General features: G+C 36.9%; 1 protein-coding gene across 4 annotated transcripts in view; it reads left to right on the top strand.

Moving 5' to 3' along the window:
- LOC116729784 (drebrin-like protein A) overlaps positions 1 to 17,213 on the top strand; it is a 47,160-nt gene extending 29,947 nt beyond the window's left edge. The window contains exons 2-16 of one of the 4 annotated variants that reach the window (XM_032578561.1): positions 436 to 491; positions 647 to 759; positions 1,891 to 1,965; positions 9,260 to 9,403; positions 9,594 to 9,671; positions 9,811 to 9,962; positions 10,644 to 10,698; positions 10,939 to 11,013; positions 11,652 to 11,760; positions 11,900 to 12,382; positions 13,250 to 13,789; positions 13,893 to 14,015; positions 14,105 to 14,238; positions 15,386 to 15,437; positions 15,553 to 17,213. In XM_032578561.1, the coding sequence (XP_032434452.1) occupies positions 436 to 491; positions 647 to 759; positions 1,891 to 1,965; positions 9,260 to 9,403; positions 9,594 to 9,671; positions 9,811 to 9,962; positions 10,644 to 10,698; positions 10,939 to 11,013; positions 11,652 to 11,760; positions 11,900 to 12,382; positions 13,250 to 13,789; positions 13,893 to 14,015; positions 14,105 to 14,238; positions 15,386 to 15,437; positions 15,553 to 15,689 (2,326 nt within the window). In that variant the 3' untranslated portion in view covers positions 15,690 to 17,213. Of the gene's footprint in view, positions 1 to 435; positions 492 to 646; positions 760 to 1,890; positions 1,966 to 9,259; positions 9,404 to 9,593; positions 9,672 to 9,810; positions 9,963 to 10,643; positions 10,699 to 10,938; positions 11,014 to 11,651; positions 11,761 to 11,899; positions 12,383 to 13,246; positions 13,790 to 13,892; positions 14,016 to 14,104; positions 14,239 to 15,366; positions 15,438 to 15,552 lie in introns of all 4 variants that reach the window. The other 3 variants (XM_032578562.1, XM_032578560.1, XM_032578563.1) reach the window with 3 other exon arrangements.
- The last annotated feature ends 720 nt before the right edge of the window (positions 17,214 to 17,933 follow it).

The raw sequence follows: 17,933 nt of genomic DNA, 5'->3' as shown, positions 1-17,933 counted from the left end.
TTTCAACAGATTCAGATTCAACAGACAACAAAAGAGTTGTGGATCTTCACAGTTATAACACGTCCCTAAGCTTGGGATTTTGTGTAATGACTTAACTCTGCTGTAGACATTATCCATGATATCCATAATGCTGTTTCTTGTAAATCTCATGTTTTCCCTCAAATTCACAATTATGTACAGCTTTTTGTTGCCTTACAGTTTGTGGTGTAGTTTGACAATTTGATTTTTTTTTTGCGATTAACTTTTTGCTTGTGCATACTGCAATGAACAATGTTAAGCTTTAAAGTTTTAAGTCTCCTCACGAGCACATAGAAAAAAGCTTTAGATTCTGGATAAATCTACTGACATGTAGATTTATCCAGAAAGCTGTGGCTTTGTGGCTTTGTGTCATATTTCTTTGTAGCTAACCTACATTTGTTCTCCTTATGCTCACAGGGCATTATTTACATATGAAGGGGTTACCAACAAGCTCAAACTGGCCGACTCAGGAGGTAGAGTGAACTGTTAATTTGTGAAGTAATAAAAAAATAATAATTTTGTGTTGTAAAAGAATAAAAATGTACCACCCTGTTTCCCACAAGTAGTGTACTTTAAAAGTAAATGTGAATAATATTGCTTTTCCTTCTTTAAACTTTTCCCTTTACAGCGGGTGGTGTGGCAGAACTGGCAGAAAAGTTTCACATCTCTAAACCTCAATATGGACTGTGTAAAGTGGGAGGAGTGGATGGGGGAGCTCTTCGGATTGCTTTGATAAGCTGGGTGAGTTGCATTAATTATCATAAATCATACATTAAGACAAGTGAAAGACTCACAAATGACAATGCCCAAGAATTAACTTAGACTAATTTCCTCTAGCTTGGACATTTACTAATGTTTATTAATTCCAAAGCTCCTACATAATGCATAAACTGTACTCACAAAAAACCTTCCAGACTGTTATAAATTCTTGTAGAGAGGACATTTAGAGCTATGTTGAGAAATTTACTTGCCACTCTTATGTTTAGGCAAAATTACCCGTTAATATTAAAACTCTAAACTTGTCGATACCGATTTAAGCTGATTCCTCTTTCACAATTGTCAAAATATTCCTTTCCGGCCTACCAGCTATGTGCTGTCATCAACGATTAATTTATTTAACAAGCAAAGGTGACATCACATCAAGTGTGTGACAGAGCATGTGGGGTTTTACATATAAAAACAAAGACAAAATGATTTAAAGTGTTCATTTTAAAGAATGTTTAGTATTCTCTGTTAGCGATTACCTGAATTAGTTTGGTTAGTATTGCTTACATTGTCATTATCCTCTGTGTGTTTGCGCTCTGGAAAATGGAGAGTGTAACAAAAATGTAATTTTATGTAAGTTTTTTTTGGCATTTTGGGAATTATTTATCACATAAATTAATCAAAACACTTGACAGGAGAAAAACCTCTGATATTCAACAGCTTAGGTTGGTGGGTATGCAAAACCTTAGTAGAAAAGCCCAAAATGTGAACTGATTGGTTCAAAGAGGGTGTATGAGATGTGAAAAGGGGAAATTGACCTTTGGGCCAGATCTGATTATTTCTCCTTTCCGCAACACATTAGTCTTTGCCCTTAATACATATTTATAAACCATTTCTTATTTTAACTTCTAGTGGGTTTTTTTATATAGTCAATTTGTTTTCCTGGTATTTCTTATTATTTGAATGTCCACATTTATGGTGCAAAACTAACCTTTCAAACACCGAATGAATAAAGCATAATGTACCATATAGCTAAACATAAAATGTCTTTTGACATTATTATGAACCCTCCTGTTCCCCAGCTTGTTTCCCTCGTCTTTATTTTGTCTCCTAAGAGGCTTATGACATGAATGCAATTATGCGTATACATCCTGTGTTTGTTTCCAGGTCGGCCAAAATGTGGATGACTACAGGAAAAATGAGTGTGCCAGCCACATTCCAGCCATCAAACACTTCTTTAAGGTATTCAGTCTCAAGTTATGATAATTAAAATTCACCACTGACATTATAAACTTATTTTTGCCATGATTTCACTTTGCAAATACTTCCTACACCACAGAAAATATTCAAATTCTGCTTTCCCCTTGGGCTCCGCATTTCACTCTCAAAACACTATATTTATACTCAGTAGTTTACTTAGCATTGTTTTGAGAGCTTCCTGTTCTCAGTCCACTTCCTGCTCTGTTGGTGTCCTGGTGTTGTCTGTGTTCCTCCACAACCGGAAGGAGTCTGTTAAGTCTGGAGTAAAAAGCTTGTGTTTTTTTGTGAAGGAGCCTGAGCAAATTTATGATCTGACCTGATTCTAAAGGGATGAACTCTGCTCTTTGTTGTCTTGTGGTTTCAGTCTAAGAGATTTTTAACTGTTGCCTGGATATTTCTGGTTTCTATATAAAGGCATCTCCCCATCAACAGCAGAGGCATCTGTGGAATGTTTGTTGTTTTTTTTTGTTTTTTTTTAAAGAACAAGGGAAATGTCTGGGATTTTGTGATCCACAAAACGCTCCAACCCCATAGTGAAACTGTGCATGTGTGCAATTTTGAGCTGTATATTTTAATTAGAGATTTGTTTTAATCGCTGTAAGAAAATTACCGCATAGTTAACCTGGAAAAGACTGAACAAGGTCAACCCTGCTTTTGGGAGCTGTGAGAAAAATTTGACCTCTGACCTCAGCAAATACTCACACATGTAACAGCTGGACTTAGGTCACAACACTAAAACCTGTGCTCACAGCTTCAACTGCTTTAGCTATTGTTCTTATTGAACTCTATGTAAAGAGATTTTGTATTTAAAATCAAAGAAAAATCCAATTTTTTTCAGTTGATACATGAACTTAAACTGATTAAACTTCTTTAAATTAAACTTGAATCAGATTTACAGAAAACATGCTTGCAGTGAACTTCATAGCCATGCATATGGGTTCCATTTGACCTGCACACTGCAGATGAATATCTGAAGAATCCAGCTTTTTTTTTCTTCTCTGATCTAGTTTGCCATTTTTCATGCTGGGGAACACTGAATCAGTTTTCCTGTTTTTCACAAGTGAATTACTCATGAACAAAATTACATCACACACTGATGAAAAATCCTTTACACACAATGGAAGCACGTCTATAAACAGATGAGACTCCATCAGAATTGTTTCTGCTAACTTCCTGTAGTTGGTGTGTGATTGGAGCCTTCATTTCTTTGTTTCTATCAGTCGATTGGAGGAAAACTGCACTGATATCATAGCAATACATGAAAGTGAAATGAACACCTACTAATCTGTGCATTTGTGGTTTTGGAGATATGAAAGGCAAAAAAAAAGTCCTGTAAGGTCTTCAATGTTGGCGGTAGTTTTCAATCTAATAGAAACTGAGGGAATTACTAAATTATGCATATTTATGCAGAAAAGTATATGTTCCTGACCTTCACCTGATTTTCACGTAACTTAAAACAGCTATTTGTTGATTTACAAGAAATGCAGTTTTTCAGTTTTGATACATTTAATTAACAATAAAAAGCAAGGTATTTAATTGTTTGACCTACCCATCACTGCTCAGAGCCTTTCACTGGAAATGTAATTAGCATAAGAACTCATCCTAAATAAAGTTGATATACACTAAACTGGTGTAACATTATGCAGTGTGTAAAATTAAGCTATTAAGAGATTTATAATTTTACCTGTTAGTGGGCGGAATATATGAAATAACAAGACTACATTTATCCTCAAAGTGTTAGAACCATAAAAACTCATCAAGAATAGTGATTTTAAAGAGTACAATTGTATCGCCAGGTTTCTGGTCTGCAGTGGCCAGCATCCATCAAATGGGGTACGAGGAGAAAATGGTGTTAAACCTGAAGTACCTAATGACATCAGGAAAACAAAAGCTGCACCATGTGGTGCAATGTAAAAGTCAAGTTGCTGTGGCTCTTACCTGCAGACCAGTCGGGGTTCCCATGCTGATTTATTTTTGCTGTTGAAGGTTCCAAAACAAGATTAGCCTGGTCAAATAAGTCATGTTTTCTTTTATTACACATTGATGGCTGAGTACCTGTGTGTTGCTTACCTGGGAACATGTAGCATGTGTTCAGTACAGAGAAGGTAAACCATTAGAGGCAGTGTGAGGTTTTGGGGAATGTTCAAGTAGATGTTAGTTTAACACATACCACCTACCTGAGCAGACAATGTACACCGTATTACGTGAAGTATATTTCCTGATGGCTGTGGCTTCTTCCAGCAGCATAATACCACAGTACAATAAAGCAAAAAATGTTTTAGGAATGCTCTGAATTCAAATCTATCTGTATATCTAGAATATACTGTGCAAACAATGCCCCACCTCGCAACTTACACAAATTACATAAAATGCTACTAACACTTTGGTGCCAGATACCACAGCATCCCTTCATGGGTCAAATGGAGTCCATGTCCCAATGGGCCAACACAGTGGGCTGGTGGTCATAATGTTACCCCTGATCAGCATTCAATGAAATGTAACTAAGTGAAAGAAGAGGAGGCTTGAGTCAGTGAGTGGTTTGAAATACTTAAAGAACAGCGGCATGGAAGAATGACTCTTTAGTTTGGATTTCAGACTCTGTAAGTTTGCAGACATTTGACACAAATATAATACACACTAAAAGAGCCATGCTGCCTCTTTAATGGATCACCACTGATAGAAAACAGAAAATGTTACATACATGAACATGCATAAACATTTATGGAGTACATACTGTACATGTCTTGGCAATTTTCACAGATCTAACATGAAAGAGATTAAATGAATGCTGCATACAGCTTCTACAAAATCATAAACAGATATTGTCTCTTTAAACAGATCTGCTGCAAGGCTAAATTCTCTTCTGGCCTTGCAGTGACATGCAAACTAGACCTAGCACAAAAGTTTCATAACACACACTGATTAATGGTAAAGCTCAACTAATATTTCTCAGAATCTTGTCCGTCACTGTGGGAGACTTTCTTATATTGTCTTTGTGATTACTTTAATACTTTCCTCCCTTTTCATTCCTCTTTTCTCTTTACTTAGGTTTTTTGGCAATCTGTGCTGCATGTCTCGGCTGGCAGTGAATAGGTTCTGTCGAGGCGAGTCTGCAGCTGCTGATTTGGTTCTGTTACAGATTGAAGTCTACAGTTGCATTGGCTTATGAAAGCTAAAACTGAATAGAGGGCAAGGATTCACATTGCCATGGATATTAGCTAAGAAAACTTGGATCAGTAAGGTTTTTTGTTTGAGTCTGTATGAAATATATGAAGATTAGTCTGTAATAATACAGGGATGAAAAGTTGGATTTAAAAAAAGACATTCTAGATTCTGTAAACAAAATATGAAGAAAGATGTTCATGTCAAATCAATGAATCCTGAAACACTGCAGCTTTTTTATGTTATATTATGCAGGGTTCAAATCACGTTGGTTTCAACTCTTCTTAATTTTGTACGTAGTTCATCTATAGATTCGTTGTGTAAATTCATCAGAGATATTAGTTTCTGTTATTGTCTTTGATGTGGCCCTGACAGACTCTGAAGGAGAACAATGCAATTGAAAACATATTCATCAAGTTGCTCATTGGCTCTTAACTGTTTGTTTATTGCTTTAAATTTTTAAACCTCGTATTTTATTTATTGGGATTTTTACACAAGGTTGCACATATGTATGGAGGGATGAAAGTCTTTCACATTTTTATACACAAATGAAGAGATCCACAGTGTGGTGTGTGTTTATATTTGGTCTCTTTTACTTTGATAGTTGGAAATCACCTGTGTCAAATAATCTCAGTGTAAAGAACTTTAGTCAACAATTGGAGTCATCCACCTAAACTGACAGCTCTGGCAAGGAGAGCATTAATCAGCAAAGCTGCGTTAAAGATCCATGTCTTAAGTAGGACAATCTGTTGAGAGAAAAACTATTAGTTGTGCATCACACTGCAGAATTTAGAGAGGGTAGCAAGAAGAAAGCCAACACATGCCTTGGAAAAAAGTTAACTTTTACGCCTTACATGTCAAATGCTCTTTTGACGAAGACTAACACTTAGCATCATCCTGAACACACTTTTCCTCTGTCAAACATGGTGCTAGGAGCATCATGTTATTTGTATGCTTTTTTTTAATAGGAACACAGAACTAGTCAGGATTGATGAATATGATGGAAATTAACAAAATAAAGAGCAGTCTAGGAAGAAAACCTAAGTTCACCATTTCAGGTTAACAATGCAAAACATACACACCAAAAAATGTTATCTTTAATAAAAGAATATTCATGTCTAAGAATGTCCTTATCAGTCCCAAATGTAACTGAAACTGTGGTTTTAAAACTTGAAGACATGAAAATTGACGTCATAAAAGTTTTCATCCAATCTGACTGATATTGAAGTATTTTGCTAAGGTATTGGGCAAACATTTCAGTATCAAGATGTACAGTATCTGGAGAAAGCAATCCAAATAGAACTACAGCTGTAACTGCAGGGTAAAGCTGTTCTGTAAAGTTTCGTCTTTGGTGAAAGTGAATTCATATTCTCATGACAATCTTCTGATTCTAAAGGGTAAATGGCCTGCACAGTACGTTAAGTCTAAAGAACCCCACAGCTCTTCACTCTACATTTAGTCATTTGCTTGCAAATGGTAGTGACCTACTTTGTAGCCACAGCTGTCCTGGGACAGTCTGACAGAACCAAGACTGCCATGCAGCTGTGGCACCAGGCCTTCTGACCAGCCAGGCAGGTCAGGTGTCTTGCCCAAACACACAGCGACTGAGACAGACTGAGCGAAGATTTGAACTCCTAACACCAGTGACTCTTGTTCCAAATGAAATTGTCGAAAGCATTGCATCAAGTTTTCTTCCAAATCAGATGTTATGCACAACTGTGTCTGTCACTAAGAATTTCAGTAAAATATACTGAAGTGTGTGGTTGTAACATCACAATGTGTGAAAAAAAAAAGTCTACGGGTGTGAACACTTTCGCAAGACACTGTAGCTAACGCTGTGGATGTACGATAAAATCAACTTTTGGAAGTCTATCAGTGACATTTTATAAGTCGTCCATCTGCCATTTGAGAAACTTTTACTGGGAAAAAAAATTTAATTTTTGCACGTCTACTTATGCTGCTTCTTCCACTGAGCTGAGTCGGGGAAATGCTGTGGAACAGTTTGGTTCCAGAGCAGAAAGACAGTTTGTGCGAAACTGAGTCCAATTATAGCAAAAATCTTGTCATATCACCTTGGACTAATTTTTCCCCCCAGACAGGTTCCAGTCGCATACCAACAGTGACTTTTTATTGTCACAGGTCATCAGTGCCACAGACCCTTAAAGATTATTTCACATCCATCATACGGCGTCACCCCATTTCAGAATTATGCAGTGAAACTAACCATTGACCGACACACTCCTTTCTCCACCCCGCATCACTACTGAAACATTTACTTTAGATAGTGATATCAAGATCTGTGCTTAGATCTTAAAAAATAATGCAAAAAATGCTAAGGATTCCTCATTTCCATAGGAAAGACACTTCACCTACCTTACCTGCTGCTCGTGGTCAGAGGCCTTTTACAATGTAACCACCATCTGTATGTAAATGTGTGTGTGTGACTGAAAGTTGTAAAAAGTGCTTTGGCGTCCTCTGAATTTGATTAAGTGTTAAACAAGTAGAACGTGATCCAAACACACACTGAATTGGTATAGGAATGGAGAAATCAAGGTAAGATTACTCTTTTGGAGATTACCCTCAGCTCTGTTGAAAATATTTGGACTAAGATGGCTCGATGCCAGAATTATGTCAAGATATTCTATCAGGATATGTTTGCTAAAAGAGAATTTGTGATGGGTGTTTGTATATTTTTAAGCATGTACTGTATGTCTAATTATGACTTTCTATGGAATAAAAAATCCTCAAAATTCAAACACATCTATCTGTTATTTAATGTACAAGATACTTTGATTTTTTTTTGTTGCATCCTCATTCCATCTTGAAAAAGGAACATGTTAAATCCATCAGTACGAGACTCTTGTTGATGAGTATGAGGTCATCATCTCATTAACTTCTTGTGTCAAAGATTGTATCCATATAGTGTAGTGACAAATATGAAAATATCTTTCTTTTGTCTGAGTAATATGATAACCTTTAACAGTTCTTTTACTGTTAAAGGTAAAAGAACTGTCCTCCTCTTACTGATTTACTGTAAATAAAATGTATAGCTTTGTCAGTACTCTGAGAAAAAATTTTTTTCTTCCCTGGCTCATATCAAAATTGATCCCTGCACAACTGCTTTGGGACTCGGGAGCCATTACTACATACGTTTTTTGACCATCCTTCTCTGACTTGCAGCTCTGTGGACTCCTTGTCTGGTTCATGAGCCAAGTATGTGCAGTTGGCATTGACAGCAAGATTGATATGGATTGCACACTATAGTGATGCTTATTATAAGGCACAATGAAAGCTCTGTTCAGTGTCAGTGTTGTCACTCAGATAAAGCTGTGCTTTCCTGTAGGAGGTTGACAGACACGGCCTTTGGGAACAAGCCTAGAATTATTCTCTCAGGGAAATTATTCTAAGGTCCTGGGTGCGCTCAGATGCCTGCATCCAAACAAAGACGTGGTGATAAAACATCTAAAGGCTCTCAGTTTCAGAATGTCAAGAGATATATATATATATTTTTGGATTTATTGTTTTTCTCTAAATATCCCCAGGGACTGAAGCCTTTGAGAGAGAATATTAGGCACTTTACCTAATAATGGTGAGTGTTTGCTCAGTGTTTCAGGGTGGTAAAAAAAACAACTTTAGGGAGATTTATTTTTTAAGGTCATAAGCTCTGAAAAAAATAACTCAAAATACATTTCAAAATTGTATCAATCCTGTCTGTCTTTAGAAAATACCATCCTCACAATTTTCTGGATATCTTCTGGCCCCTACACTTCTCATTTCCCTCCTCCCTCTTTTGGCAGTCCATAAACCAAGCATCACATTCTTGTTCTCATGCTTAGGCCTTTGCTGTTTTTTTTTTCTCTCTCTCTCTCGCTGTCCGTACAGCTGAAGGAGTTGCACAACTGTTTGGCTTCAAATTTTCATAACTCAAAGTTATAACTAATATGAGACCGAGAGAAAACCACAAGAAGTACTGTGTGTGTTATCAGCATTGTGTCTATGGGTGTGTGAACAGAGGCACTGCATAGCAGCATGTGAGAGTGGATTAAATTCATCTCTGTCTTACGCCTGTCGTTTTTTTTTGTTTTTTTTTCATTCCTTGTCCTCTGTGTTTCAGGAAGCACATGCTTTCATTAGTGCAGAAAAGCCAGAGGATGTGACAGAGGACAGGGTAAGAGCTGAGCTGAGCAAGACTCAAACTCAGGCTCCCACACAGTGGGTGAGGAGGAGCTCCAGGTCTGCGGACAAGGAGGAACTTGTTGTGAGTCTCTTGCACTACTTTGTTTGTCCATCAGATGGAGACAGAGCATTTCATTTATCCATAAAACGTATTTTAAGACAGAAAGTCCGTTTCTACAAAAAACGTTTTACTTCTAACTTGCCTGTCAAATGAAACCAAACTTTTTTGGTGTCACTCTCATTAATATGGTTTCATTTATATTTCTCTTTAGGGTACAAACTACAGAAAAACTAATGCCGCGATGGAGATGAGACTAATTAACAGAGACTCCTTCTGGGCACGTGCTGAAGTATGTCAAATAAATGCAAAGATGGACTTTTGCTTAACATAATTTCAATAAATGCAAGATTAAAAAAAAAAAAAAAAAAAAAAAAACTGAACGCATAAGCTAAAATACATGTTATTTTGATGCCATTCGTGTGTTTCAGCGGGAAGAAGAAGCGCGCAAAGATGAGGAAAAGCGAAGGGCAACAGAGGAGAGACGGCGCCTTGAGAGAGAGAGAATTCTGAAAGAGCGAAGGGATGCAGAGGAGAGAGACAGAAAAATGAACGAAAAACTTCAGATGATTGAGGAGCAGAGGTTTGAACACTGCATGGAACTCTATGCCAGTTCACCTTTGACTAATTTTTTATTCACTTCACAGAATAAAACAAAAATATAATATAATATAATACAAAATATATTTGCATGAACATGTTTTCGATCATTCAGTTTCTTTAGGCAATAAAGTTTTTAAAGATAAGGTTGTTTACATCTGATCAGATGTAAATCTGTTTATTGTAAACCACTCGCAAATCCACACCTTAACTCACTTCCTGCCTTCAGCATTCTCCCGCACAATTACGACAGAAAACGTGTATAGAAACAGCTAGACATAATCTGAAGGTTTTGAGAGTTAAGACACAAACTTTCAGTTTATATTATGAGCTACGAAGCAAGGATGTAGGCATGCAGCTAGGTGTGCATCTTGTACTGCAGTCACCATCTCCTTGCCCTTGAGGGTAAATGTTGGAACAGTTTTTTTGTCTTTAGATAGATTGTATTTAATGACACCAGGGAGAGCTGCTCTCAGTTCAAATTCTCCATGTAAAAAAAAGCAGTAACGCCAAGTTCAAAGTTCTTCAAAAGGTTCACCCCATTCATTGACATCCTCATTTAAACATAATTTATTCTTATCAAAATAAACAAAGTATATTGTGATCTGTTTAATTGCTAAAAGATTTTAAACTTTCACGTGTTTCATTGAAATTATTTTTACAGACAAATACAAAGAGCAGAAGAAGAAGAGCTACGCAAGAAGGAGAAGTCAAAATGGGTGAGGATAATAAAACTTTTGCAGAGCTTTTTCTCACATCACAGAATATTTCAGTGTTATGATTTGACGCTATGACTACAGAGAAATTTCATGAAAGTTAAAACGGGGCATATAATGTCGATAGACGATCTACTAAATCAAAAAGAAACAAAAAACATTACTTGAAATGTGCTTTCCGTAAATCACGGCTTAAATGTTTGCAGATAAAACACCCAGATACATGTATTGTTTTCCTACCAGGAGCAGCAGCAAAGAGAGCATGAAGAGGATATGAGGGCTCGTCTTAGACGAAGTGAATCCATAGAGAAAGCAGCTGTAAGTTGTTCCTACCAAATGACTCTGTTAAAATTACCCTTTTGTAACTGACTTTGACAGGAAATCATGTTTATTCTTAGAAGATTTGGACTTTTTGCATAACTGAAATGAGTCAGTTATTACTATAAATAGTTGAAACCGGAGGTATACATACACTAAAAAAATAAATAAAAAAAAGCACCTTTTTTTCCTGACTGTCTGAAGTTTAATTAGACCAAACTTCTCATGTTTTGGTTAAGTTAGAATTACAAAATTATTTCTATTTGCTAAATACTAGAAAATATATCAAGAAAAATATTTAGAGATATTTCCGTAACTTTCTTTGAATTCAGAAGTTTATATACACTTGCTTAGGATCAAGGATAATTGTCTTTTATACTGTATGTAAACTTATGATTTTGAAGACACTTACAAATAAATCACATACATGTTTTTCTCTAAATATTGAGGACTCTTTGAAAAAGAACAAATTTTGGTAGTAATTCTGTCCTAAAACGAGAGAAGTTTGATCTGAGTTAATGTCAAACAGTGAGGAAAAAAAATTAATTTGTGTCATGAGTTTGTAAATTTCTGGTTGTAGCTGTACTTATTTCTGCACATTCTATTTTTTTTACTTCTGTATATTTGATGACCTGTAGGAGGCAGCAGCATTAGTGTCACAGCGCTCCATGAACCCCAGAGAGTTTTTCAGACAACTGTCATCATCATCATCACAGAGCCCCACCAGTCCTGGATCTTCCCGCAGTGGTAGGATTTTTTTTTCTCTTGAAAATGCAAAATTGCTTTCTAAAACACATCAATCTGTTTTGCACAGGATTATATATATATATTTGCATGTCCAACCTGTGTTATTTTTAGAGCTGATAACTGCTTTGTTCCTCTGCAGGAAAACCATTTAGACGATACCAGCGCAGTCTGACAGATACAGCTTTCATCTTTTCAAAAGCAGAAGAAAGCTCAGCATCTTCTCCATACACTTCTCCGTTGGTCTCTCCCTTTTCGAGAGCTCCTCACTCTCCCGTTTTCCAGGCCGTGTCTCCCCCAAGAAGCCCAGATTTTTACCCAGTCACCTCCCCGCAGAAGCCCAGATCTCCCATGTCTCCACCCACCTCACCCATTCGGCCTGCCCCCCCAGTTTCAGCTCTGCCCAGTATTCCACAGAGTACCTACCAGTTTCAGGCCGCAGCTGAGCCCGAGGCTTCAGAACCGACAGAACCGTCTGCTCCTCCTGCTTCCCCAAGTCTCTTAGATTTTTTGCCTCCAACTGAAATAGATGAAAACATCTCTCAGCTGCTTTCAGAGGCAGAGCAGCAACCTTTGAACTTTGAGCCTATGCAGTTTTTAACAAACCGTCCTGATCTGGACACAGGTAAGACTGAATGGCAAGCCAAGAATATATTGAACAAATGTGTTGAAAGATTATATATTTATCAACCTTCAGATGCTTCTGAGCATTTAAGTACTTTAGACATGAGTGTAAGTAAAAACTATTCTCACCCCATCCACTTTTCCCCATATTACCACATTATAAGTGCCAATTTTGACCAGCTTCTCCATCCATGCTGAAGGAAAGCCTTCCCACAGCATTATTTTGCTACTGCCATGATTCTCAGTGGGAATGGTGTTTTCAGGACAGATGTGTTTATGGCAAACTTTATTTGGGGTAATTGTGACTTTCTTTCAACATTTGCTTTCTTCTTCTACCTTCTAATTAAAATTGTCCTTGCTCAGTCTGTCTGCCGTTTTGGTAGGTTTGCCGTTGTACCACACTCTTTCCTTTTTTCCTAACTCTGCTTTAAATGTCTTCACTTTATTCTGATCCGGTCTGGTATTTTTCTGGTCTTCATGACTGTTTACTAATGCTCTCTAACAAACATCCAAGGCCTTCACGGTATATCTGGATTTATGCTGAAATTAAAGTGCACAGAGGTGGACTCTATTTTAAAATAGGTGACTTTTAAAGGCAATTGGTTAGAGTGGATGGAGTGGACAACAGATTTAAAGAGGCTGAATACAAATGTGAGAGTCAGTTTTCAGCCATGTATTAAATTCCTTCTACATAAATTATTCATGGCTTAGTGTTACTCTCTTACATAAAACAGTGACAAAATACATTGAGCTTTGTGGTTGCAATGTAATGTGTAAAATATACATTTGCAAAGGCCTGCAATGTCATCAACAAATACTTGTGATTTTTGTATTTCAATTTTAATTGTATAATTGTTCCAATTAGCAGAATTCAACACACCAAGTCTCGGAAACACCAAGTTGGTCTCAGACACTGGCTTCAAAGTACAAGCTGTGCTGGTGGAAGCAGATGAGGAAGAGGAACTACAGGAGGAGCAGGAGGGAGATGAAGCTGAAACACAACCAGAGGTGGATTCTGTCACTGCTGAACCAGAACGGATTGAGACAACGGAGGTAGATAAAGAAGAGGTGCAAGAGGTGAAGGAAGATGAGAAGGAGGAGCAAAACGAGTTGGACAAGGAGGAAGAGCACGAAGAAGAGGGTAAGGGCAGAGAACCCGAGGAAGAGGAGAAGGAAGAGAAGTATGAGGAAGAGGATAACAAGAAGGAACTGGAGGAGGACGAGGAGGAGATGCAGGTGGGATCAAAACAGGAAACTGACCCTTCATCACTGCTAGAACCGGCAGCGATGCCACAGGTTGAAGAGGAGGCAGAGGAAGCCGAAGAAGAGAACAATTATTCAGGATACAGCCAGACTCTTGCTGAGCCTGCTGAGTTTTCTGAGGAAGAGGAGGAGTCAGTACGCACAGGTAGCTCTTGTCACTATTACTGACTTGCATTGTCACAGTGTCACAGATCATGAATGTGCTGAAATGTTCAAAAATAATTGAAATGTACTCCAATTCTATTCAGATATTTCCTATGTGGTCATCAAAGATCCTGAACCAGCTTGTCAAGATATCAAGCATGAGACTCTACTTCCATCAACCAATGGGATGACAAACGGTGATGGCACAGAGGAACAAAATGGGACAGGTTTTAACAGTATTTTTTTCAACGACCACATTTTTTGCAGTTTCAGCTCAGATTGAATTGTTCTAAGTTAGTTTCATCTGCATTTTCAGTGAGGTCCTTGAGTCCAACAGACACAGACGGCAGCACCTCTGAGTCTCCTGTCTGCTACAGAGTTAACACAACCACAGAAGATGGAGACATCACTGAGGATAGAGAGCAGCAGATCTCTGAAAATGGACAAGAGGTGTTTTTTCCACAGCCCTATATAGAATGTTTTAATGCGTACAGCAACGTTTACACATTTTCTTCAGAGATTTATTCTTCCTTACCAATTGGGAATAAAATAAAGATGGATTTCCGTGATGTATTTCTTAATGGTAGCACAACAATGTGGCATAAAATCACTAAGATCAGTAGAAGCTTGACATGCAGTGAGGGAAATGGTTATTTGATACCCTGCTGAATTTAGACTTAATTCAGCATTAATCTGTCCATTAATGTAATGGACAGATTACAGTAATGTAATCTGTCCATAATAATTGTGGTAGGTTTATTTTAACAGAGAGAGATGTGACATCTGAAAAAATGCTGAAAAATCTTGAAATAAATGTGACAAATTCATGAGAAGTTTGTAGTATGCATGTACAAATAAGTGCAATACTTGATCCGCAAGCAAGAAAAAAACTTGGTACTGAAACCTTTGCCAAGAGGCACAAGGGTCTGTCATTTTTTGTAGTTGATCAGATGCTTAACAGACATCTTCAGAGAAAATCTGGTTTCAACCTCTTGATAGATATCCCCAACTGTTGTTCGACAACTAAAAGTTTCTGTTACCTCCACAGATTTTCTGTAATGTTAAGGTCAATTGGAGACTGCACTGGGCAGGGTGGTCAAGAGGTATGAAAGGATGACAACGATTTTAAGTCATTTGTCTTTTAGAAAAGCAGTTGAGTACTTTCTTAAAGTGACAGGGCATCTTTGTTTGCCTGATGGGCAAACAAAGATGCCGGTCTGTACACGTCAGAATTCCTGTTGGTTGGTAGACACCCAAATATTCATTTAACTCCAACAAAGGTAAATCAATTTATACCTCTTACAGAAATATTTTCACAAATTCAGCTTGGTATCATATATTTATTTTCCTCACCAATGCTCAGGATTGTGCTTTTCAATAGCTAATGATGAATGATGTATATCATGATTTGACTGCAGAAGTTTTAACATACCATGTCAGAAAAAAGTTACCTGAACATTTTACTGGAACATCTGTCAGTGTTCCTGCAAGTGATGTAATTTTTCCTCAAACTTATTATGCTAGTTGAACAAGAAATTCAGCATTTTATGATTATAGCTTGTTCTTTTTTTCCCATTGAATTTCCTATCCACTGCAGGATTTAGCCGACCGACATATGTGCGTCCGAGCTCTATATGACTACCAGGCAGGTAAGCTGCCATTTGGAGGATAATTACCACACATGTTCGCATAAAGTGCCTCCGTTTTGCAGTAATTACACTGTGATTATCTGGTCTTCACCATGTTATCTTGTGTTTCCCACAGAGGACGAATCCGAGATCTCCTTTGAACCCGGTGACATCATCAGGGACGTGGAGACAGTGGACAAAGCCTGGTGGAGGGGTTGGAGCAAAGACGGCCGTCAGGGTTTATTCCCCGCTAATTACGTGGAAACCATATAGGCAGACAGAGGCACACCATACACCCACACACACTTTCACACACATGCACACATACACTCAGGGACACCTTCTCTTTTCTTGTTTCTGCATGTTTTTACCTTAATCCTCCCACTGAAACTTTATGCTCTCTTTTCTGTAGGAAGAATAAAGAAACACGAGACTCCTTGTACTGAAGAAAGCATAAAGAAAAGTGTAACTCTTTATTTTGATGTTTTGTTTGGAGAACAACATAGTATGCAGAAATTACCTAGCCTTATTTCGTATGGATAAAATAGTAAAGACCTTTCCCTGGACCAAAATAACTTATTTTCTTTTGAGAAGCAGTGGAAATGTAAGTCAGGGGGAGAAATAAGGGGGCGCAGATGATGGGGAACTTGGTTTGCTTCTTAGTAACACAAACATGTTTTAACTGCAGTGCTTCTTTTTGATCCACACATATAACAAGCATACCAAGCACCACCATTCGTATCCATATACCAGGTATCGTCTTTGTAATCATCATCCTGTGTCTCTTCCATTATTTTGGAGCTCTGCAGCTACTGATGTTCTCACATGATCACAGGTTAATTGACCAAACCAGAGCAAGAAACAAAACAAATGATGAAAAATCAGCAGAAAATGATGTTGAACTTCACTCCTGATGTTGAAAAACTATTTTTTTTATATATATATATGGGTTGTATGTTGATGTATGTCTCATTACCTAGTTTTTAACAGTTGATTGCATTTTTGGAACACAATCTGACTCATCACAATTCAACATACTGTATATAAGAATGTATTAAAAACATCAATGACTCTCTCCTTTTCAATTCTTAGGTCATATGTTTCTAAGTTCTTTGCTTATTTTAATGGTATCTCTTTTTGTATGTACTCCTAACTTTCAAATATACAGCCTTTATACACTTAAACTACTTCAAAATGTTTCTGTTTGTTTTTATTCTTACATGTAATGCTTTTTAAACAAGTTACGTCTGCCCTTGATCTCATCCTTTTGCATAAATTCATTTAATTTGTAATATTTTATATTCTATTATGCTCATTTTAAGCATCAACACAGTCTGCACTTCTTTATATGTATAAGAAAAAGAACATATTTTTTCTAGTGTTACAACAAATGCCCTGTCTGGTATTTGGTATTTAGCATTAAGTTAAATAAAATCAGCTGCAACACAGATAAATACAGGAAATACTTGGATAAATAAATTACTTTTGAATTTAATATGAGCTGAATTACAAACTTCACCAAACCAAAGAAGCATCAAAGCAAACTCTTTTGCTAGAAACAAGATGAATAAGAATGCCTTAATAACATTGTACAGCTAATACATGTCTAATTCAGTCTTTATTTAGCTTTTATAATTTACTGCAGACATTTGATATTTTTCTTCAAGTGTTATATTGCAGAAATACTGTATGCAATGTTTACCATTAAATATGAACACATTAATTAAGCTTCTGTCACACTGTTTCCTGTTTTGTATGGATATCTATTAAAAATGTGTCATTCTGATCAAAAAGTGAGAAAAAATAAGTGTATTTTGTGAATATGCACTCTCAGTAAATGTATATTGGGATCAAAGATATGGGATTCAGTATTAAACCATGAAACCATGACATGCATTGATTTTGCCATGACACCATCTTGTTTAGGTATTTTTACTATTTAAGGATCAACCAACACTAAATTAAAATGATATTTGCATGTTATACAATTGTCTCCAAGTATTTCAGGAAATAGCTTATGCTATCAACTTCACCTTTAGTTTTAAGCATCTGCCATCCTGATCTTCATCTGCACAAACAGAGATTTGAATAATGTTTTTTGAGAATGTATGTTATTATTAGGCCATTGCTGCAACATTTGTTTAACAGTTGTGTAAATAGCGTAGTAGTAGTGCACATGGGCAGCACACAATGTATGACAAGTGCGCTTATACTAAGGATTTTTTTCAACATGTCCAGAAAGAAAAACCTGACAGCCTTAGCTGGTTGTCTAATTATGTAGTCTACAGTGCTTAATGCATGCTAGAGCATTATTTACTCCACATAGCATGTCTTCCTACACCATTTAAATTCATTACATAGTCAAAATCAAATCACTCTGCTAAAGAATAGAACATGTTTTCAATTGAAAATGTACATACAGTCAATCAACATGCAATAACTGTCAAAGTTCTAGCAACTGCTAGAAAAAAAACATCTTGTATTTATATATGATTTTTCAACATTTATTGTTTGAGA

The sequence above is a fragment of the Xiphophorus hellerii genome, chromosome 12, assembly GCF_003331165.1.
Source record: "Xiphophorus hellerii strain 12219 chromosome 12, Xiphophorus_hellerii-4.1, whole genome shotgun sequence".
Classification (NCBI taxonomy): Eukaryota; Metazoa; Chordata; class Actinopteri; order Cyprinodontiformes; family Poeciliidae; genus Xiphophorus; species Xiphophorus hellerii.
Note: the sequence above shows the minus strand (reverse complement) of the source record. Positions and strands in the feature narration are given on the sequence as shown.